The sequence below is a fragment of the Bombyx mori genome, chromosome 17 (assembly GCF_030269925.1).
Source record: "Bombyx mori chromosome 17, ASM3026992v2".
In the NCBI taxonomy this organism is placed as follows: domain Eukaryota; kingdom Metazoa; phylum Arthropoda; class Insecta; order Lepidoptera; family Bombycidae; genus Bombyx; species Bombyx mori.
In genome coordinates this window covers 7980397-8004783 of record NC_085123.1, presented here as the reverse complement: position 1 = coordinate 8004783, position 24387 = coordinate 7980397, and the positions used below count along the sequence as shown (strand labels likewise).

The 24387-nt window shown below is 37.2% G+C and overlaps 2 protein-coding genes across 2 annotated transcripts; one reads left to right on the top strand and one right to left on the bottom strand.

The window, feature by feature from the left end:
* The first annotated feature begins 369 nt into the window (after window positions 1-369).
* Window positions 370-17649, top strand: LOC101746427 (thioredoxin domain-containing protein 11). The gene is made up of 12 exons (XM_004926985.5): window positions 370-835; window positions 921-1131; window positions 2092-2215; window positions 2680-2786; window positions 3820-4017; window positions 4909-5118; window positions 5615-6081; window positions 7290-7596; window positions 11695-11931; window positions 13430-13620; window positions 14675-14813; window positions 17234-17649. Exons 1-12 carry the CDS (start codon window positions 627-629, stop codon window positions 17534-17536), a joined length of 2703 nt encoding a protein of 900 aa, XP_004927042.1. The 5' UTR covers window positions 370-626; the 3' UTR covers window positions 17537-17649.
* LOC101737063 (zinc carboxypeptidase) lies at window positions 17639-24357 on the bottom strand. The gene is made up of 8 exons (XM_012691094.4): window positions 24216-24357; window positions 23615-23844; window positions 21889-21994; window positions 20733-20944; window positions 20352-20509; window positions 20096-20215; window positions 18827-18965; window positions 17639-18173 (listed from the first exon to the last, which is right to left on the bottom strand). Exons 1-8 carry the CDS (start codon window positions 24305-24307, stop codon window positions 18064-18066), a joined length of 1167 nt encoding a protein of 388 aa, XP_012546548.2. The 5' UTR covers window positions 24308-24357; the 3' UTR covers window positions 17639-18063.
* Window positions 24358-24387: the final 30 nt, after the last annotated feature.

Below are 24387 nucleotides of genomic sequence, written 5' to 3'. Positions count from 1 at the left end.
TAAAATTATTAACTTTATATTTTTATAAAACTCTGACATGTTTCTTTGATCATGTCTAGATTAGAAGTTCTAACTTTTTCTTACGAGAAGACAATCATCTGTTTTTTAAACATTTAAAATAATTCTAATATTCGAAATCTGGAATCATGTGTCAAGTGTTGCCTGCCATTACATTTATATTCAAACTCCAACATATGTTATAATTTATAATACACAACTTTGATATAGTGAAATTAGCTTATATTATTCTTATTAAATTGCGTCACTGTTCAACTGTTCAGCTTTTTAATACAAATAACCTATTGTATGAGTGAGCTCTCTTTTGCCTTCTTAGATCGATAACCCAAAAACATCACTTTGACATAAGTACTATGACATTGAAAGTTGAAATTGTATCAGCTGCAAACGAAGCTTGAAATATTTACAAAATTCCAAAAAACTAAACATTATGTACTAATATTATAACCACTGACAGTAAATGTTACTCGTGATTTTATGAAATGATAATGCTTCCATTTTTGGCATGCACTGCTTTTTTAGATTTAAAAGTTACATACAAACATTGTAGTTATCTGGGCATTTTATTCGTAATAGTATCTCGAAGGTTTGTTATTGAATGACGTGTAATGTTTCCAACGGCGAATACTGAAGATATTACACAGGTCACGTCACTATCAGAGAAACATAGTACGGATAGCGATGCACAAAACTCTTCCGAAAATTCGCAAGTTTCATTACAACAAAATAACAGGGAGTTAACATTAAATATGTTACTCAAAGAGATGGTATTCTGCGTCACCCTTGCGCTTACTACTTATGGAGCTTTGCATAATACGTAAGTTTCGCACCACATTTAATAAATTGCAAAAAGATGAAACATATTTAAAAGTTCATTGAATGAAATCAATTATTTATTACAGATCTACAAAAGTGTCCAAGCACCCACAGGCATATAAATTCTTTGGACCAGAGTCTGTTGTTACTGACTGGTACAAAGGGGAGTTGAGCAGTGCCATTAACAAAGTCAATAATGTTGATGTTTCATTTGTTATGTATTATGCTCCTTGGGATGCTGAATCTCAATATGTAAGGGGAGAGTTTGAAAAAACGGCTATGGTCTTAAAAGACAGAGTAAGTATTTAACTTCCTAATAAATAAATAAAAATGAGACTAAACCATTTACAGAGAGGTAAGGTAAAGTGCCACCTATTCATTACAAAAGGATGATTATGATTATTTTTGACTCTTTGTAAGGACTCATAAGATTGATTGGGCTCTCACTCCACTATCTTATCTGGAACTGTCTAATTTTACGAAATAACTACTTGTCATTAGAAATTAATTGGGTATAGTAAGCGGCACGTAAGTTGGCAAGGTTTTGGGGTAGTGGGGGTAATACCGTCCATAGTGCACATTGCAACAAAAAAATGGTCACTTGTATTGCCCGCATATAATAAAATTTAATTTCATTAAATTTTTTTTTTGCCATAATTTATTTTTATGCCTGTGCGCTTAGAAGAAAGTTAAAGAAAAAAGAGGAAAAAAATTCATTACTGCTTCACGGCTGAAATAGGCAGGGTGGTGGTACCTACATGTGCGGACTCACAAGAGATCCACCTACCACCAGTAAAGATTTAGCGAGAAACTCAGCAGACACGGTATAGGTTGGGTTGCACATGGTATCTCAGCGAGTCACAATTCTGATCCGGTAGCAGATTCATTCGCGAAACAGCTGCCCTTGAGTTGTTAGTTATCCTTTTGAGGTACTTAGGCAGCTGTTAGCAAATCCTGTTTCTCCGGGTCACCGGTAATCCCTCCTCTTAAAAAAACGTCTAAAATGGTCACCTGAGCCCAACTCTGTTAGTCCTCTATCAGTTCCTAAATCTTTATGTAATATTGATAATACTTAGTACAGTACTTATCCAACATGATATCATTAATGTGAAATTGGTGGCATGTGAACTTTTTCATGTTTTAAATTTTTTATTTTGGATTTTTAATCTTACATTACAAATTTGCAATTTTGTCAAAATGAATTATTGGTATCCAAAAAAATCTCTATCATCTATCTTTACTATGTTTGTGTTTAAGGTACATTTTGCTGCAATTAACTGTTGGAATCCTGGTAGTGAATGCAGGCTGTTACACAATAAGATACCATCATGGCCCATTTTAATTGTGTATACTGTGAACACCAAAGGAATATTTTATAAAGGTAAGTAAGATAGTTCTAGGCCGGAGGTTCTTACATTGCATTAATAAATTGTTCAGTTGCTAATCAGAAAATGCAGAAAAGCAATCTTAATCTTGAGCTAGTATAACTACTTTCTCACTGTCCATGTATTTATAATAGCAATACTTAACTAGCCTCTCCAACTTCGGTGGTAGGGCAGCCTAAGAAAATGCACAGCTTGGCACCACTTCAGACCATTTCAGTGGTGAGCAATCTTGTGGTCAGGCTCTTGCGAATACAATAATGCTGAAGAAATTTCGGCATAGTGTCATAGTGTTCGCATTTACATTCTGATGTCAATGAGGCACCCTTTCTTAATGCATAGTCCTTTCTGTGGTGTGTAACTAATAATATTAAGTAACCTAAACAATTTCAAATTAAAATTTATTTAAGATTCTAGAAAATAACGTCTTTGTTTTGTTCTAAAAATAATGTTTTGATTTCAGGGCCAAAAGATACATACAGCATGTTGAACTTTTTAGAATTAATAATGAAGCCCTTAAAGAGAGTGTCATCAACCCAAGATTTAATTAATTTATTGTCTATGTGTGATGTAGGTATATATTTTATTTCAATGATGAGTTTGTAATTGTTGATATTTTAAACAAGGATACATGCTTTATTTTATGTGGAAAGTACAGAAGTCATTGGATCCTGGCCTCAGCATCTACCGTTGGTTGGTTGGTGGCTGGTAAATGTTTTACTAGTTTAGTTAAGTCTTCAATCTTATCTCTCAACGGGGGCTCCCTTATTTACGCTTTGGTAACCTTATAAAATTCCATGAGACTTGACCTTATCTGCTCACTGTCTTTCATTTTGTAGGGTAGGATTTTGTGACTGATAGGACTTAGGTTATAAAAATAGTAAAATTGAACGATTCACGTTCATTTCGATTTAAATACTTCAGTAATTAGATTTCTTGATATAATTTATGTCTTGAAGAGATAATATTGTCCAGTCCTGCTTTAGGGCCTAAATAAGTAACTAGTTGACTACTGAACCTAAAAATTGTTAAACCTTTTTTTTTATTGCTTAGAAGATTGGACGAGCTCACAGCCCACCTGGTGTTAAGTGGTTACTATAGCCCATAGACATCTACAACGTAAATGCGCCACCCTCCTTGAGATATAACTAATAAAGATCGGCGGGATGAATGTAATATGCTCTGCGTCAACCCTGTCCGGCCGTCTCAATAGCCCCGATTGGGCTTCGGCCCGGTCCGGGGTAGGGCGCCGGCTGTGAGCGGCAGGAGTTTTTAGTTTTTACGGCCATTTTCTCCTGTGGAAAAAAAAGAAACTATTAATAATATAACCAATAATATTATAATAATATAAACCAATAATATTCTCATCTTCTATATTCTATTTTAATTTGATTTCGGTCGCATTTTTTACGTAAAATTTAACTTTTTTTACTTATTTATAAAGTGTGTGTAAAGTAGGTAATAAAAATAACAGTTACAAGTGAACTGTTAAAATAACAATAAAATTTATGAGGTTAATTGACCAATTCCAAACTACAGATGGTTATTATGGTTTGACTGTTGTTTTGTAGAACGATAAATTACGATAAAGAGTTTTTTACAGGCAGTAGCAGTGGGCTATACTCCATTAGCAGATACATCAAAATATTACAACATATGGTACAATGTTGCCCTTAAAATTCGGGAATATGACACTGTAGGAGAAATATGCTTTGCAGCGGTAACATCTGAAGATCTATCGGCCGATCTTGGTGTGGATATCGTTCCTAATGCACGGTTGATGTTGTGGAATGATACAAAGGTAAAAAAATTATAGTGGCAATTTAATATTTTGAATATTTTATTTGACACTCTTCGACTTTTATCAATTACTAGCGGCCCGCTCCGGCTCCGCTCGGATCTTTAACCAAAAATTCAACGATGTTTGACATTGTTTTATTTTAAACAAAAAAACACTTATTGCGGAATAACTACAATAGTTAGACATATGCTGTCGTGATACTTTTTGTAATTAATAATGTGTTCTACAAAGTCGTAGTACATTATTTTATTCTATCATCAATAGTTTTCTCAGGGCACGCGATGTAAATAATTTTTTGGTAATTTTTTTACACCTTGGGTTACATTACTGGAGTTTTAGTAAGGATCCCTATTTTTTTTTCAAAAAAGGTTAAGTAAGCCTATGTCACTCGGGAACAGTGTAGCTTCCAAACAGTGAAAGAATTTTTCAAATCGGATCGATAGTTTCGGAGCCTATTCAATACAAACAAACAAACGAATCTTTCCTCTTTATAATATTAGTATAGATGATCCTATTTACTTAATTTAATCTGAAAGCTATAAAGTAAAATGCATATTTAGTATATGCATATGTAATGCATAGTAAATGAATATGAGACCGTCAGCGCAAAAATGGCCTAACCTAAAATTTTTCATATTCGTGCTTATACATATACACCTATTGCAATTTATTTGAAAACATAATAAATTTTAATGCAAAGCCAGCCTATCCCTAGTTTTAGCGATAGATAACAGATGGCTTTGTCAACATTACTTTTTGCGCGTATTGCTTTGCCTACGAAGCAATTTAAGTAAAAGTAGATTCAAAGTTCTATATCTCCATACTAACTAGGGTAGGCTCAGGCCACTTTTGCGCTGACGGCCTCTTAATATTTTGTAATGAATTTTCTAGGAATACATTTCGGAAGATGCTAATATTCAAGTATGGAATGAACCAAGTCTCATGAATTGGGTATTGGAGAATTTCGCACAACCAGTCGCGAGAATTATTCCCATGTGGAAGAAGTCGTTCAGTTTCGGAAGATATGTTGATGGAAATCCGATTTTGATATTGTTTACTCCAATGAATCCTTTGTATGAACAGCAGCCCTCATATGCTTTGGTGAGTTATAATATTGCGAACAAAGTCATTTTTTTAAGTATCCATACAGTCTGTGTAGATACAAGTGTTACATAAAGTTGTAAAATGAATGCTGATGCAAACAGTGGAAGTTGTTTTTAAAATATTAATTTAATATTGTACTTAATTATATATTTTCAAGATTAAATTAATATTCTTAAATATTACTGGTGGTAGGACCTCTTGTGAGTCCGCACGGGTAGGTACCACCGCCCTGCCTATTTCTGCCGTGAAGCAGTAATGCGTTTCGGTTTGAAGGGTGGGGCAGCTGTTTCAATTACACTGAGACCTTAGAACTTATATCTCAAGGTCGGTGGCGCATTTACGTCGTAGATGTCTACGGGCTCCAGTAACCACTTAACACCAGGTGGGCTGTGAGCTCGTTCACCCATCTAAGCAATAAAAAAAAACGCATCTCTATTTAAGTATGTTATCGAAATTCTGACTGACAATGATATTGTTTGTCATCGTATTACAGTTACGCGAGGTGGCCATGGAATATTACAACTGCAACAACAGAAACTACAGCGGTTCATGGACAACGGAACTAATTAAACTACAACATATACAACGTATTTTATATCAACAGAAAAACTTTACGAAATTTTGTGAAGAGTACAAATTTAAGAAACGTCTAACAAAATCGAATAGTTACTACCGGAAGGACATCCAATCGCATAACTACAAGTATCCGTGGACGAATACAACGCTAAATCCTCAGAGAGGGAACGCATTCAGTTTCCTCGGTAAACGCGGTCTTGATATTACCAAAGCTGCGAACAGCGGGGACGATCACCACTTGTTTAGCTCGTTGGGAATGTTGCACGAGTGCAGCCCCAGCATGATGTCGACGGCAGACAAAAGTTTCTACGGAACCCACGAACAGTGTCAGTCGAACGAAGATATTTTTAATTGTGAAGAAGAAATAGACGAAAACCTAGAGCGGTAAGTATTAATTACTAAGTAAAATTTCTAAAAAAATTAAACAGTTTTAATAATATCATAAATCTTATAAGTATTAGTTATAAATATAAAACTGTTTTACCGTTTTATCTTATATATAAAATTCTCGTGTTACAATGTTATTTACCATACTGCTCTGAAACGGTTTGATCGATTTTTATGAAATTTCATATGCATGTTCAGTACCTCTGAGAATCGGCTACTATCTATTTTTCATACCCCTAAGTGATAATGGTTGTCCACTCATTTTTTTTTATATATATTTTTTTATAATTGGGTAATATGTGGTTGAATGAGGTTTTTTTTTTAATTTCTACACTAGAAATTCCCTAGAAATCTTACATATGACAAAATAACGTTTGCCGGGTCAGCTTGTGTTATATAATATACAGCAACCTTTTTTTTTGCTTAGATGGGTGGACGAGCTCACAGCCCACCTGGTGCTAAGTGGCTACCGGAGCCCATAGACATCTATACTGTAAATGCCGCCACCCACCTTGAGATATGAGTTCTAAGGCCTCAGTATAGTTACGGTTGCCCCACCCTTCAAATCGAAAGGCAACACATTAGTAATTATATTCTCGACGATCCATTAGGGGTATAATTGTGCCATAAATCCAGTGCACAAAAGTATATAGTGTGTTGATAGCATACATACTATAGCATACAAAAAATATATGATTTTTTTTTAAATCTTATATTTATTTATTTATGTAAATTTACTGTGAGTAATTTCCCGCGCTTGAAGGTAATCCGGAGTCCAACACGGAATCTCCAACCACGTTCAGACAGGAGGCACGAGTCTCAACTGTATTAGGTAATCGTTGTCCTAACTTTCAAACCGGAACGTAAGACTGCTTCGTGGCAGAAATATTATAAATATTCGATTATATGTGAGACACAGATTACTGCATTACTATAAAAAAAAAAATTATTGGTTATATGTGTGGACGAGCTCACAGCTCACCTGGTGTTAAGTGGTTACTGGAGCCCATAGACATCTACAACGTAAGTGCGCCACACACCTTAAGACATAAGTTCTAAGGTCTCAGTATAGTTACAACGGCTGCCCCACTCTTCAAACCGAAACGCATTACTGCTTCACGGCAGAAATAGGCAGGGCGGTGGTACCTACCCGTGCGGACTCACAAGAGGTCCTACCACCAGTAAAAAGCACATTTAAATTTCAGAGCACCAACATCAATGCTCCCGGACGAAGATGATCCTTTATCGCCAGAAAATCTCGTACAAGACAACGTGAAACATTTCTGTAGATTAATGAAGTTTGCGAACGGTCACAGTCCTCCATTATATTTCTCAATGGATCCCGAGGAAGAACGTAACGTAACTCGTATAGAGGGAATGTCGTGCGCGAATAACTTTAGCCTGTACATATTGGCTGTTGACAGCATACGAAATCATCATTTCGCCGAATCGCTCGGCGTGAACATAACGAATAAAAAGGACATGACTTCGGCCGTTATATTGGATAGTAAGGTACATTCCTATTGATGTGCCTTTGGAAAACACACAGCATTGTATTATGAAGAAGCAGTGTGTACTTAGCTTAGATTCCTTGTCTATGTCCAACCATAGACCGTCAATTTAGTTCCATCTTTAGCCGCTAGGTGCTGCCAGCAAGTATAAAGGGAGCGCAGCCATCTTTGATCTTCATAGCGTTGTGTACTTTCGTACTGTGAAGTCGCAAGTCCACAAATATTTATTCGACTTCTTATTAATTGCAAAAAATATTTATTTTGTGTTTCTATGAGTGTTATTTTGCAATCATTACGAGTATTATTTACCAATCCTATCATCGGACGCCATGAATCACGCGTCATCTGTTGGAGGTGATGTTGAGTCAAGCTCCATAATTTCCAAGACAAATAAACTTTTTTGTTCCCATAGCATGCTCGGTCGCGGAGACCTTGCGTACATAGGGAAGTCAAATGTTAACGTACCTACGCGACTTTCTCTTGGTCCTTGAAGACAAATACACCTTTTTGCTTCCACAGCATGCTCGGTCGCGGAGGCATTGCGTGCAAAATCGAAGTGCTAGCTTACTTACACGACATGATCTTGTTTCACCAAGACAAATAAACGTTTTTGCTCCCATAGCATGCTCGGTCGCGAAGACCTTACGTACATAGGGAAGTCAAATGTTAACCTACCTACGCGACTTTTTCTTGGTCCATGAAGACAAATACACCTTTTTTGCTTGCATAGCATGCTCGGTCGCGGAAACATTGCGTGCAAAGGGATGTTGAGTGTTATCCCACCTACGCAAATCCCACCAGGTCCATCAAAAGAAGTCCAAGTTGAGTCTTCAGGCCACATAAGCTGTAAAGCTCTTGGATTATTTGGGCTGCCAAGTCAGCCTTACAAAAAATCAATTAGTACACTGGTTCAAGAGATGACATGTCTAGGGATTCGATGGAAAATTGCGAGAAACGAAGTGGCCACTCAACAACATCCTAGCTCAAACTCTGACGGAATTACATCAATCTATGCTAACTTGCAAATTTTCTTGCGAAGTTTCAAGAAAAGGGGTAAAAAAAAAAAAAACAGGCCATCCTGCATGTGTTAACAATTAAATGCAGTGCTGACGCGAAGCCACATGTTAGACATTGCCGATACACAAAACCAACCATTTCCTGGCAACGGAAGCTTCGGACATGTGTAGGGGTTACAATTAGACAAAATATTAACGTCCTGTCTATGGTCAGCTCAACAACAGAAACGGCTCACCCACAAAAGAGCTATTTGCAATGGTAGTGACAATCAAAATGAATCTGAAAGTATTTCACTAACGTTGACCTTTTGATTTTTAAACCTAAGCGATAAGTTCAAGATAACTGTCAGCTTATCTCTCGGGGAGATACGACATCATAGCCGACAGGCTATCACGAGGAAATCAACCTGCGAAAGGGCACTTTTTACCACAAGTGACCACAAAAGTTTTTCGAAAGTGGGGTCATCCGGATATAAACCCATTCGCCGACCAAGATTGGATACCTTCAGCAGACCGTAGAGGATGCAACTAGCATGGAGAATTCCTCCTCTCAACCTTCTCCCCAAAGTACTGACTCACTTCAACAGTGTTTAGGGAACCTACCTGGTAGTGTTCCCAGACTGAGCGAAAGCATTTGGGTTTCCAAGCCCTCAGATCCCGAACGCTAGATAACTCGCACGAAATCCAAAACCTGCCTCCTCCACAGGTTAAACATTAACCCTGAAAGCTTAGAAAGGGGGGGGGGGGGAGGTTGTACAAATAATGACTGGTCTAAACAGGAGAAGATTTGTTGAAAATTAGCTGGTGTCAATCCACTTTGTCAGCATACTTACCAGCAACTAGAAGATGGTGCATATGGTGCTACAGTTTTAAAATTGATCCTAAGTCTGCAGATGTTGCCAAATTCTTTCTTCTTTTCCAAAAAGAAAATTTTGTCTATAAAACAATCCTTCTGCATCATAAAGCAGCGCTGTCGACTTTCTGTGGGCGAAATACATGTAGGACAGCAAACATTCTCAAGCTCTCTAATAAAAATTGCTATTTTAAAAAAGCCATCGGAATAGCTAAACAAAATTCAACTACTTATTACAATTTTACTAAGTGTAGTCCCATTCACATGAGATCCGAGAATAGTTCTAAACTGGTTTTCTTCAAACCCAGCCACCACATCACGCCTCAATGTAGCTTGAAGGACACCAACAACCATGTTGCTGGCTACGGGACGCAGAGTTAATGACCTTACTTTGCTCAACATTTCTAAAGACAGTTTCTTTGATAACAGAGAAAAACATCTTTCTGATAACAGTCTTTGGGTCTAAAATTGAAATCCATTTTCGTCAATAATCTGCATAAGTGCTTTCTAAACATGAAACTAAAGACATGCCCGGTAAGATTCGTAAGGACTTTTTTCTAACTATGTGTGTTGTCACAAAAGCGGCATCCCGTACTGTAATTGGAAACTGGTCTTCGTTCAACCTTACGAGGTAATGGCATCAACGCATCTCTAAGAAGTGGTAGATCAGCAGTAGCCTCTGAGATGGATTGATAATGAACCAATGGACGAAATACTTTCTAGAGGCAATTGCAAATCATCCAAACGTTTACAATAATTATCGCCGAATAATAGAGCTTCGTAAAGATCCTCACGATTCTTTTTTTCAACACATTTACTTCTACATGATGTATATACATCATTTATACAATTTATACATTTTCTTGTATATACAAGATAAAATGTTTATTACAAACTTATAAATATTTTTTAATTATTGAATTAACGTGGAAGTTAACAACTGTTTTTTCGATTTAATAATTATATAAATTATGAACATTATCATTGCGCTTCATAATTTTATTATGGCTTTACTTATTTCATCATAGCGTTGTGCTTAATAATTTCACCAGCAGATAACAAACACGTCTTCATAATACAATGCTGTATGTTTTCCAAAGGCACATCAATATTACGGTTTTACATAACAATAAAACCGATATTATGTGCCGAGAAGGAAAACATACAGCATTGCAGGAAGTTCTTCCTGGTGAAGACTATGAAGATCAAAGATGGCTGCGCTCCCTTTATACTTGCTGGCAGCACCTAGCGGCTAAAGATGGAACTAAATTGACGGTCTATGGTTGGACATAGACAAGGAATCTAAGCTAAGTACACACTGCTTCTTCATAATACAATGCTGTATGTTTTCCTTCTCGGCACATAATATCGGTTTTATTGTTATGTAAAACCGTAATATTAAGGTTTTTATTCAATACTAGCTGACCCGGCAGACTTCGTAGTGCTTCAATCGATAAATAAAAGACATAAACTTTTGTATAAAATAAACTTAAAACAAACGAAAGGAATCCGTCCGACGGGGGACACATCAAAGGAAAAACAAAATTGTTATTTTTATTTAATTCCGAGAATTCTCATATTTATCTACCTTTTAAACCTTCTCTGGACTTCCACAAATAATTCAAGACCAAAATTAGCCAAATCGGTCCAGTCGTTTTCGGGTTTTAGCGAGACTAACGAACAGCAATTTTTTTTTATATATATATAGATTTGATAAGGTCCTATATAAATTATTTTTTTCCACTCCGTTGTTAGAAATACTCAACTTGAGATCGTACTTTTTTCCTTACCTATTCGCTGGGAGCCTAAGGGGCTATTCCAACTACGCCCGGACAAATAGGCGAGCTCACGGGGCTCAATCTGGGAGCACTAAGCCTAACATTAGCCCTAGCAAGGTGCTTCACCGAATCTACCACCGGATCGGAATCGCGTCCCACTGAGAAGATCCGGCGAGAAACTCAGTAGGCTGTGTCTATAGGGGATGTGTATTGTAAAACAGCTGTTCAAACATTAATGCACAATTATTTTGCTGCAGAAATAAAACAATATTGCTATTAAATGTAATATCCGGGCCCGCCGGGGATGCGCGTGCAGGAAATGCAACAACATCAACTTACCCTCTTAAGAGTCTAGTAGGGTAAAGAAGGGGCGGCGGTGAATCGCCCAGCGGCGGGCCGGGTAATATAAAACGAAAGTCAAATAATGTGCTAATTAATTGATCTTTCCATAGCACGAGAGTCAGTACGTCCTATCGGAAGACTACAATGCGAAATCAATAAGGGATTTCATAGCGAACTTCACGCACAAACGGTTGAAGCGCTCCTTGCGTACGCACGTAGACGATGCGGCGCACACGCACTACTTCGAGTCGAATGCTTCGAATGAAAATGAATCACATGAAAAGACCGTTGAAATTATAAATCTCACCACCAGAACGTTCCGGAGGATTATCCGGGAACCGGGAACTGTAAGTAATCTATATATTAATTCGTGAAGCAAAAACTTTGTATCCCTTTTTACGAAAATTGCGCGGACGGAGGAGTATGAAATTTTTCACACTTATAGAGAATATAGAGAAGAAGTGCACAATGCTAATATTTTTTTTAAATAATGCATAAAAGATACATTAAATCAATAAAGAAAACATTTTTAATAATAAATAAATAGATTAAATATTGTTTGTTTTTGATAATATTTTTTATAGTGTATTCTTGGCGAAATTTATGATTGTAGAAGTATAAAATACAATCATAATAGTGTACAAAATTACAATTCCTATTAATTATAGTCGAATTTCGACTACTGCGGGACCTCTAGTAGTTAATTATTTAGTCTCTTGTATGCTTTGTGTGTTTCGCTGTAGAAATAGGCAGGATAACGATACCCACGATTGGAGGCTCACGATGCATTCTACTATCGGATACTCGGGCACCGTGTACCCGCGGGATTGTATTGGCGGTACCGTTACTCGTTTGATACGAGTACACGCGCGTGTTATCGCTTAGTGTGCGTCCGTATGTGAGCCCTGAAACTGCGATACTTTAAAACAAATATTTTTTTTTGCATGGAAACTATCGACATATTGTAGCGGATGCCCCTAAACTTATATGTTGTTAAAGTTAAGGCATTTAATTATGGTACAACTAAACACAGAAAATTAATAATCATGCAAGTCTTTATTTGTTATCGACAAAATGATTAAATTTTCTAAATTTGTGGATTATGAAAATTTACAAAATCCTTCATTAAAAATAAAATATATGATAGGTAAGTAATATGTTACTGCCATAAACAGGAGCAATGAGAAACTAATCGAAGCGAAACCACGTAGTGTCCGACGCCCGTAAAAATTTTTGTTGAGTGCTTGAGTTGCTTATTTATAACTAATTTATGTGTATTATCTATGGTGAGCACGGCGATCCTGCGCAGTTGACTTTTTGGCGGGAACGCGAGGAGTAAAGTTGTGTGATTTGTTTTGTTTCGTCTATTTAGTGTTTCTTTAGGTTTAAATGTGTAATAACGGTGGTTTATTAACTGTTTAGTATCTGTGAAAGTGCAAAAATGTGGGAAAATTAAACAAAACCGCTGGACGTAACTACTCGGGATTCTCCAAAAAGTCCGCTGAAAAAGTATCAGTAAATGACCACCAATTTACTTTAATTTTTTTAATTGCTTAGATGGGTGGTGTGTGGCTCACAGCACACCTGGTGTTAAGTGGTGATTGGAGCCGATAGACATCTACAACGTAGATGCGCCACCCACCTTGAGACATAAGTTCTAAGGTCTCAAGTATCATCATCATCATCTTAGGCCTTACAGCCCAGGGTATATTAAGGTTAATTATATAATATTACTTAGGTCTCAAGTATAGTCATATAAAAATTTTTTTCATTAAAATTAAAATAGGACTTGACCTAAAGGTCTTAGTTACCAGGTCATAAAATTCTTTAAAAAAACCTGCGCAGGTAACGGTGGTGGCGATCTGCGGCGGCGCGTGCGGTGCGGTGACGAGCCGCGCCGTGGCGGAGGGCGTGCGGCTGCTGCGTGCGTGCGGGCTGGCCGCGCGCGCCGCCCGCCTGGACGCGCTGCGGCACGACCTGCCCTACCACTACACCGTCGACAAGTACCCCACTATATTCGTCTTCTCCGCCGACAGGTGCGTATTATTAACTAGCGACCCGCCCTCGTCGCTTCGCTTCGGAAACATTAAATTGTATTATTGAATAGTTGAGTCCCGCGATGTTACCCGTGGTTATTGTCGTACCGCGGGTGACGCGACAGGGCGAAGCTAGTCTAAAAAAAGGAGCCCAAGTTACTCCTTATGTCATCAGCTACCTGTTAGTGAAAGTCCCGTCAAAATCAGTCCACCCGTTCCAGAGATTAGCCGGAACAAACAGACAGACAGACAGACAGACGGACAAATATTGTAAAAAATGTTATTTTGTATCCATATATTACGGTACGGATCTATTTGAAGTCGCGATAAAGATCTTACTCCTAAGTGTTAAAGTTCTTCTTCTTATTGGCTTCGGCACGCTTTGTGCATTAGCCAGCGTTAAGTAATAAGATTTTTACAATTCGCCGTTTTAATTATTTACAGTTTATGAATAATAAAAAACGAAGGAAACTAATCGCGACATAATATAAATGATTGAAAACGAATTAAATTTACAAATGAGATGATGTGTGATGACATATAATCTCAGTAAAATGGTGGTAATTTACTGAGACTTTTTCAGTGGACTTTTTGGAGGATCCCGAGAAGATATGTTCAGCGGCTTTGCTTCATTTTCCCACAATTGTGCACTTTCACAAACTCTAAACAGCTAATAAACCACCGTTATTACACATTTAAACTTGAAGAAACTATAATAGACAAAATAAAATAATTCACACAGCTTCGCACCTCGCGTTCCCGCCAAAAAGTCACCTGCGCAGGACCGCCGCGCTCACCATAGATAATACACATAAATTTGTTACAGATAAGCAACCCAAGCACTTAACAAATATTTTTACGGGGGTCTGCCACTAGGCTTCGCTTCGATTAGTTTCTCATCGCTCCTCTAGATGGCAGTAACATATTACTTATCTATCCTATATTTTATTTTTAATGAAGGATTTTGTAAATTTTCATAACCCACAAATTTAGAAAATTTAATCATTTTGTCTATAACAAATAAAAACTAAGTTAAAGTGCGATTTTGTTACAGCAACAGAGTAGAGGCAGAGAGCGCAGTGTATCCCGCAACACAGCGGGTGTGCGCGGGCGGTGTGGCCGCACTGGCGCTGCGGACGCGCCCCGCCCCCATACACGCGCGACTCGCACTAGCGCTCTGCGCAGCCGTCGCTGTAAGTACATACTGGATGTTAGGAGACCGCTCCCGAAAACGAAGACAGACGATAGTACTAACGACACCTTTCGATGATGGCACGGAAAAAATCGATCCTGATTTAAAAAAAAAAAAAAAAAATACTTTAAAACTTTTTATTAGCATTATTCACGCTCCATCATGTCAGTGCAGCTAAATGAAACGATAGTTTCATAAAAAATAAAATTACTTTACAAAAAAAAAACCAGCAATGAAAAACAAAATCCAAAACAGCTGATGCTCGGATCAATGAACGCCCGGGCGCGGCGTTTCTTCTCACACGCACAGCGGCGCGGCGCTGATACCGCGTTCCCTAAAATTTACAACTTTTTAGGTACAAAATTTTTGTTTTCAGAAGCGGTCTCTTAACACTCCGTATACACTTAATTGATATTTTTTTTCGTACCTATTCTACTAAGTACTAACCTCGAGGGGTAATACTAGATTCTCCGGGTGAGTAAGTGAGCTCACGGATCTCAAATCTGATGACGTTGCTAACACTAACCCTTGCAAGAGCAGTACTTCGCAGAATCTACCACCGGATCGGAAACGCGATTCACTGAAAAGATTCGGCGAGAAACTCAGTGGGTTTTGTCTATGGGCTAGGTTGCAAGTCGAAATTCAATAAACTTAACCATTGCATATAAAAAAACAGCCTATAGATTAAGTCACAAAACACGTATTTCGTCAAAATATTTTAATACAATTTTTACAACATAGTGTCGGCGACGTTTTTTTTTTTTTTTGAAAAAAATATATATGTGCATCCAAACTTATGAACGATAGTGTATATTGGTTTCACACAGAAAAATGATTAATATGCTAAAGAAAAAAAAACGGGTATTACCTAATTGATGAAGACTTTACGATAACATTGTACGTAGAATAAAAATATCACTTTCTGAATTAAATGATTATTCGGATCTAGATTACCTATGCATGATACGGTGGTGATTATTATACTGTGAATATCAACGCGCTCTTTACGACAAAAGGTCATTTATTGCATTGGAATAAAAACTATTTGGTCAAACTGTTACACAAAGTAACTTCGCAACAAAAATAGTTTGGATGACCTCTGACCTCTACACCTGCCCACGGTAAAATAAAAAACTTATCCCGTACGTGTATGTACTATTTAGCCCGGTGTTTTCCAACTAGGGGCCCACGCCCCACAAGGGGGTAATTTGATAATTAAGGGGGACAATCGCACTAAATTAATATAAAAATCTGTATTATAATTATTTTTAATTTCAATTCCAGTTTTTTATTATATTTTGAAATATCACTTACTGCGTTTTGATAACAATTTTATAGTGATTTCTCTTAAAACATGTAATTCATGATTCTTAAGTGAACAAATCAATTATTTAATGTTAAAAATTATGTATAAATTTTTTTGGAATGGTACAGTGGGTTAGGGCACAAAAAAGTCTGAGAAACACTGATCTAGTATATTTCTGCCGCGCAGCGATTGTGCATTCCAGTTTAAAGGGTAGGACAGCTGTAATAGTCAATGTTGTATGCATTCGTGCTCATCGCGAGTCTGTGATGGCATTTACACGGTAATGTCTATGGTCCAATAAACACCAGGTGTGCCATAAAGGCGCCTAAAAAAACGTAAAGCAATAATCTCGTATTGTTTGATTGACAAAAACGATGACTCACAAGACACTACTGTTAAAACTGAGAATTTTTGTCACAAGGTAGGTGACGGCATTTACGTTGTATATGTCTATGGGATTTTGTAACCACTTAATACAAGTAGAGCCCTGAGCACGTCCACCTATCTAAGCAATAAATAAATAAGCGGTCGATGAATGCAGCGGTTCAAGTTGTAGCCAGTGTGGTTAGTGCGAGTTTTTTAATGTTCTCTATAGCGTAAAAGTTAGCTCATATTTGTATCGAATGGGATCGTTTGCGTACGTTTGCCGCTAGGGGCGCTGTTCCAACTGCATACAAAATTGGGATAACTTTTACGCTATCGAGAACGTTAAAAAACTCTCACTAAGCATACTGTAGGGATGCACTCTACTCCCGATCATCTCAAGAATATCCCCAGAAGACTCTTTTGCACAGGCTAGTTCGGAAACATTGATAACGAAACTTACGTATAATATTTACTGGTGGTAGGACCTCTTGTGAGTCCGCACGGGTAGGTACCGCCACCCTGCCTGTTTCTGCCGTGAAACAGTAATGCGTTTCGGTTTGAAGGGTGGGGCAACCGTTGTAACTATACTGAGACCTTAGAACTCATATCTCAAGGTGGGTGGCGGCATTTACGTTGTAGGTGTCTATGGGCTCCGGTAACCACTAAACACCAGGTGGGCTGTGAGCTCATCCAACCATCAAAGAAAAAAAGAAAAAAATATTTATATTACGGTAAATTTATTGTTGCAGACTAACATAGAAAAGAACAAGTGTCTGAAGGAAATCAGGGAACACATAACCGCATTGATCGGAAGGAACTTGAGGTACTGGCGGCGAACTGTGAACGAACTGCTGAAGAGGGCGCTCTTTAAAAGATTACAGCACTTACATCAAGTCTCATTGAAGATTAACCTGATCCACATAACTGATCTCAGCGAGAACAGCATGAAACAGGCGTCACTTATAGATTCACTTGTCGCTTTATCAAAAAATTGGGAAATAGATGAAACGATTTTAAGACGAAACGTCGCTCACTCCGATCTGAACAGTTGATATTGGCCTTTTATTAATGTAAATAGTGTAAATTGCTCATCGTATAGTTTTATGTACGTTTACTATTATTTATTTTTCATTCGAGAGAAATTAAACAAGAACTGTTGACCAAATTTGTTGTTGTTGTTTTTTTTTTTGTTGTTCTAACATACAACAATAATAAACCTTAACGTATGCTCATAATAAAAAAAATACAAATTCGCGATTTGTTGAATGCATAATTCGACGCTTGAAAGGCAAACGTGATAACGTGAATAAGCGACAACGCGTGAACTTTACAGTAAACTAATTTAATATTGAAATACCTTTGAAAAGATTATATTTTAGCTGTAGGAATGAAATGATTTGAATAGACCTAGAAACATATTTTTTTTGCGCATCGAATATGGTTATTGCCTATCATAAATTATGTACAAAGCAGTTATTGTCGCTTAGTCACGTTTGCCTTTCAAGCGTCGATATATAAATAAGAAATAAATATTTTCTATTCACTGTTAATGAGTATTAATTGTGTTGAAGATGGCAGTTCAGAATTCGACGTCTTTGCCGAAAAACGACAGTGTGTTTTGTTTGGTGCTGCTCCGCCATCCACGAACCACGCTCAGGATGGTCGTTATCGACTTCCTGACGTATGTTTCTGTGAAAAAAATACCAATAATATACTTTAAGACACGAGTGACAACTATTTTCTATAGCAATAGTCTTTTAAGAAAATTTATCTACAGCTAGCTGTATTTTAAACAAAAACTGTCGAACTGAGTTTCTTGTCGTGTCTTCGCAGTCTTGAAACAGTGTTTCTTACACTGTACAACTTAAAAGTCTATGCGAAAGTCTAAAAAAAAGTATTTAGTTTGAAATGATTCTTTTTTATTGCACAAAGTGCGTCTGGTTGACGTTGAGTGTTTACTGGAGACCATAGACATACATAGCAACGTGAATCCCGCCACCCCTAGACACATGAAGTTAAAATGTCTATTGTATTGTATTGGAAAACCGCTGTCCCGCCTTTCATACCGAACCGAATGAATGATGGCGATAGCCAGAAGCAACCATCATAAAAAAAATTATCATAATTTATGCAGGTTTATTTATTGTTCCTTCGACACGTTTTTATTCACGAACATATATTTGGTACGTTTATTTCTTTAGAAAAATTGGTAGCCGCCTGCGGGGAGATTGGTACGGTTCTATCGTGTAAATAATAAGGACCTCATATCTATTGGATCACGACGATTACATCACTAACGAACTTAAATAAGCGGGAAAGGTTTTTTTATAGTATTTGCTAACCCAGTAAGCTGGCATCTGTATAATTCGGAAACGGCTCATGATAGGGCTTTATAATGAAAACTAAATCGATGCCGACAACTCCAGACATGTAATCGCTGAGCGTTCCCGCGACACGTGCGTCGTTGCTGCCTTGATGAACCTAAAACAAGTAAAATATAATACAAATGCTACATACAATACAATATGCATGATTTACTTAACGAAACTTTTGTATATGTTTTTGAATTTCGGTAGTAGTAGTAGTAGTGGGTCTAATAACAACATTAAAAATAAAACTTTAAGTATTGGTCTGGTACTAATTTAATGGTGTCTTGTGAACCCACACGGCTACTTGAGCAATTATCCCGCTGGTCTCTAGCAAGAAGCACTAAAGAATTTCGTAAGACTGAGGCTTAGAACTCAGGTCTCAAGATGGGGGGCGGCGACATTTTCATGTCTAAGGCATTTATTTTTTTCATGTCTGAGTTCCGCTTACCACTTCTAAACAATAAAAAATATTCAACCCCCTAAAACCAATTTGATAATTTCAACTATAAACTTACATTACTTTGAATCGTTTTTGCATGAATTCGCGCACAGCTGCAAAGCGCAAACCGAATCATTTCGCTGTCAGTTTTAATTTGACTATCATATTAAAATAAAATAAATCCCTATCAAAAAACTCGTTTTGATTAAGTGTGATTGATTGAATTTAGTATTTTCATTGTTACCATCATTTTCAGCCCACAGCAAAGCATTTTATTTTGTATTTCAAAGTTTAAGTTTTTGCATTAATTTATAGGGCAGCAAACCTTATAAGTTCAGCCGCTAAATCTTAAAACACCCCACTCCTTGCAGCTGCTATATAGATTACTGTACCATTCAGGCACAGCAAAAACTTGTAAACTTTTTAATTTTGAGCCGCGAATTCAAGTATGTATTAGATATGGATACAACTTTTTTATCTATTGTATTTCATAAAATATATATATTTTTTGTCAGAATTGCAGTGGTTTCGCTTAATCGTTCCTAACAATGGTGAATAGCGCACAACTAAATGAAGAGGTTGATGACGAGAAACTCGGATTTATTAGAGTAGATGCGTGTGAGTGACCACCATTGCCCGCCAAATGCCATTCCGATAAAAACACTCCAGACACAATATAACCAAGGCAATAAAGTTGTCGATTTTCCTTTGCGCGATAGGACGGTGAAATAAAGGAAATGATATGAATAATATCTAATTGCTATCATAAAAAAAAATAGATTTATATACTATGATTATTATACCTGATAAAGACGGCCGTCAGGTAAACGTGCCTGACGAGCTGCATATTCCCCTATTTCTTGTAATGCACGATAATTGCTTGGTTGCCGAAGTGAGTACCGCCACGGATATAGTATATATTCCTGAAATTATGCTTTATTACATTGAATTACGTTGTAATTGTCGTACAAAAAGTGGCCTCGGTGTAATTACATATTTGCGTGATATAATTCCCACAAATTCTACTTTACCAGACCGATTCGGAACAATGACAACAACCTTTTTCGGCACGAAACTGGCATGCAGATGTATTGCCAGTTGTATTGATTCGCCGAGACCATCTAAGTATGTTCGAATAGCCTGAGACTCTGCCGTTGAGAACGGCCTGGACCCCGGATAGGACTGAGAACATAAGTCTGGTTTCTTGTGGACATCGTCTGCAGAATAAAGGTTTTTTACAAAACTTTATAAAACAATACATTTATTAATCGATAACAATTAGGTAAAGAATGGCATTTAACTATCACATTGAAATTAATCATTTATACCTACTTGACCATGAAAATATAAATTTATCAATATACATCCAAATAGCTGCATTTGCACAATTTTATTGATAGTCACAGTCCAAGCAGTACTTTCAAACATACTACGTCTTACCTTGCCAGTGATAAGCAAAATTGCGATTTATATTCGTTCCAAAGCACGTGTCCTTCTCTAAATCCTTGTCTACATTTTTGTGCCACTCTACCGGTCTAGTCTTTGATCTGGCCGTCAAATTACGTGACCATTGGCTGATTTCCAAAGGTTGTCGAGAACGTATATCTTGGGTGAATTGTATTCCGTCGGGATTGGCCGTTGGGATCAAGTACCTATTTCAATACGAAAAAATATACTTGAGACCTTAGAACTTATATCTCAAGGTGGGTGGCGCATTTACGTTGTGGATGTCTATGGGCTCCAGTAACCACTTAACACCAGGTGGGCTGTGAGCTCGTATCTAAGCAATAAAAAAAAACTTTATGCGGTGTGCTAAAGAACTTTTTATCGTAAATTGACCTTTCTTTCCAATGACATATCTACTTGTATCAATCCGATAATCTAGTTTTAGAATTTAATATTCTTGTTCGCCTGCGTGATTTTTACGCATTAAAATGTACTACTCAGTATCTATTAATTACATTATTTAGGTATTATCTACGTCTCAATATTATTTAGCGGGTATTAGGCATCTGCCATGTTCATCAGAATCTTAATTAAATGCTATTAGAGCTTCTCCTATAAATTTTATTTCAATAATTTTCTTAGATGTGCAGGTACACTCATAATCCACAAACTAGTTTCCGCTTCGAAAGGTCGGACAGCTGTTAGACAATAAAATTGAGACTTCGATCACATGTCTCAACGAAGGTGATGATATTCTCGCTAGTTTGTCTGGAAATTCCAGTACGTATTTAACACCAGAAGAACCGCAAACTCATCCGTACATCGACTATATATTTATATGTAGTTTTTCAAATTGCATATAGGAACCGTCGGCTCTTTCACTAGAGTGCAATACTAACCAATATTAAATGTGGACAGGGCACTTCGAGACTAGGTTGAGCTCTTGGTTGTTTTGGAACAATGGTTCTTTAAATCGGAATACATTAAAGTTTTTCAGCGGAAAGAAACAAGATAGAAAATAAACAACTACACAGATCTATTAAATTTCCGTGAGTTTTCACGCATCCGTACCCGACACCAGTAGCAGACAATGTATTTGAGGATTTTGAGATCCAGGCTGTGTTGGAATCGAACATCATAGTTTACTAACCAATCATAGTCATTGAAAAATGGAGTTTGGTAGTTAGCGTCGAATAACAGCTTATCAGCCAATTCGAGAATCGCATTCAATGCACCCCAGGCCATCCCATTTAATGCTAAAATATTGACATTAATAGTAACAAATGCGAATAAATAAAGGTAAGTACCTACATACATGAAACGATTCGTTTTCCTTATGTAGGTCACGTTTCTCATTCTATTGTGGTTTTAAAATAAAATTGATATCAATTAAATTTTGATTACACTAAAACACAATTTGAATTTTGAAATTTACAAGACATTTAATATTTATTTTTTGTTAAACCCATAACAACATTATTGATAGATTGTAGCGTGACTAAATCTCCGTAGCCAAATTTTAATTGTTTGAACATTCATAATTTTAAATTCTTCTGCCCGAATATCAACATTCGAAGAACTTTTTTTTATTTTTATTACTTAGATGTGTAGACGAGCTCACAGCCCACCTGTTGTTAAGTAGTTACTGGAGCCCATAGACATCTTCAACGCAAATGCGCCATTCACCTTGAGATATAAGTTCTAAGGTCTCAGTATAGTTACAACGGCTGCCCCGCCCTTCAAACCGAAACACATTACTGCTTCACGGCAGAAATAGGGCAGCTTAGGGCAATCTTTATTTATTCAAATCACTACATAGTATAAAACAAAGTCGCTTTCTCTGTCCCTATATCTGTCCTTATGTATGCTTAAATCTTTAAAACTACGCAACAGATTTTGATGCGTTTTTTTTTAATAGATAGAGTGATTGAAGAGGAAGGTTTATATGTAGGCAGCGGCTTGGCTCTGCCCCTGGCATTGCTGAAGTCCATGGGCGACGGTAACCACTCACCATCAGGTGGGTCGTATGCTCGTCTGCCTACAAGGGCAATAAAAAAAAAATAAAAAAAAAATGTATAATAACATCCATTAAATAGTGGAGAAATCAATAATAAATTACAATTTCCGAAGCGAAGCAAGGGCGAGTCGCTAGTAATTGAATAAATGAAAATTGGCTCAACGATCAAACGGTCCCCTGAAGTTAAACGTTTACCGGAGCCAATGGACATCACAACGAGAATGCCAACACCCACGCTTAGACATGAGGTCGAAATCTTAAATGTATTGTCGAGCAGCCAGGTGGCAGGACCTCTTGTGAGACCGCACGGGTAGGTACCACCACTCTGCTTATTTCTGCCGTGAAGCAGTAATGCGTTTCGGTTTTAGGGGCGGGGCAGCCGTTGTACTGTCAAAAGTGAGACCTTACAACTCATGTCTCAAGATGGATGACGGCATTTACGTTGTAGATTCTATGGGCTCCGGTAACCACTTAACACCAGGTGGGCCGTGAGCTCGTCCACCCATCTAAGCAATAAATAAAAGCCCTCTTACCCTTTAAATTGGAACGCATAGCTTCTTCGCGTTAGAATTAGGCAGGACGGTGCATGGACATGGATGGATATAGATCAGTGTGCTTAGTGCCAGTTTTTTAACATTCTCGATCGCGTAAAAGTTAGCCCAATTTTGTATGCAGTTGGAACAACGCCCCTAGCGGCAATCGTACGCAAACGATCCCATTCCATACAAATATGAACTAACTTTTACGCTATCGAGAACGTTAAAAAACTCGCACTAACCACACGGTTATGTTTACAAGTGGTGTGTCACAAAATTGTGTATATTACCTCCAATAACAATTTATTTTAATAATATTTTACCTCCTATAACAAGCACACCAGGCTTTTTGCTTTGTTTATCGCTTCGTAATTCAATAGCAACGATAGAACGATTTTCATAAGTGTTTGGGGTCAATAAAACTGTCCGAACAACCTCTGACTCGTCATTTGAAAATTGTGATGCTATTGACAAAAGGGCTTTGGGGTCGACATAATTTGGGTATTTTAGTACATTCGGTGTGCTTCTAATTTTACGTATTTTTGCACCTGATCTGAAATAGATGAGTATTTCAATGTAAACTTCAAACTTCAAATTAATTTACAATTTATATTATTATTATTTTTTATTGCCCTTAGAGGCAGACGAGCACACGGCCCACCTGATGGTGAGTGTTTACCGTCGCCCATGGACTTCAGCAATGCCAGGGGCAGAGCCAAGCCACTGCCTACCGTTAAGTACTCTCCACAAGCCTCGTTTGAAGAACGACAACTCATTATTTTACTTGTTACTTTTTATATCAAACCTGTTATATTTTAATCTATTGTGGATACCTTCCCTCAATTTAAAAATCCATACTGATGTTTCGCAAATTAGAACTGTACAGATCATTGTAGAAGATTAAAATAAAAATAATTTACTCACTGTCTAAAGTTTCTCGGAGGAAATAAGATCATAAACAAGATGCCTAAAAAGTAAATAATAGAAATCAAGTAAACCTTGAACTGTAAGAGCATGGTCTAAATTACAGCCCAAAATATATGTAAAACTGCAAAATGCAAAGTTTGTCAACAAATACAATAACTTCAGAGTAATT

What these genes read in the sequence shown, in the direction of transcription:
- LOC101746427 (XM_004926985.5), top strand. Translation starts at nt 627, where the DNA reads ATGTTTCCAACGGCGAATACTGAAGATATTACACAGGTCACGTCACTA. An exon ending in CCGTTATATTGGATAGTAAG is followed by an intron (nt 7,597 to 11,694) that starts GTACATTCCTAT and finishes ATCTTTCCATAG; the next exon opens with CACGAGAGTCAGTACGTCCT. An exon ending in TTATCCGGGAACCGGGAACT is followed by an intron (nt 11,932 to 13,429) that starts GTAAGTAATCTA and finishes AAACCTGCGCAG; the next exon opens with GTAACGGTGGTGGCGATCTG.
- LOC101737063 (XM_012691094.4), bottom strand. Translation starts at nt 24,307, where the DNA reads ATGCTCTTACAGTTCAAGGTTTACTTGATTTCTATTATTTACTTTTTA. An exon ending in TTTTGCTTATCACTGGCAAG is followed by an intron (nt 20,510 to 20,732) that starts GTAAGACGTAGT and finishes TTTATTCTGCAG; the next exon opens with ACGATGTCCACAAGAAACCA. An exon ending in CCAGTTTCGTGCCGAAAAAG is followed by an intron (nt 20,216 to 20,351) that starts GTTGTTGTCATT and finishes GCATAATTTCAG; the next exon opens with GAATATATACTATATCCGTG.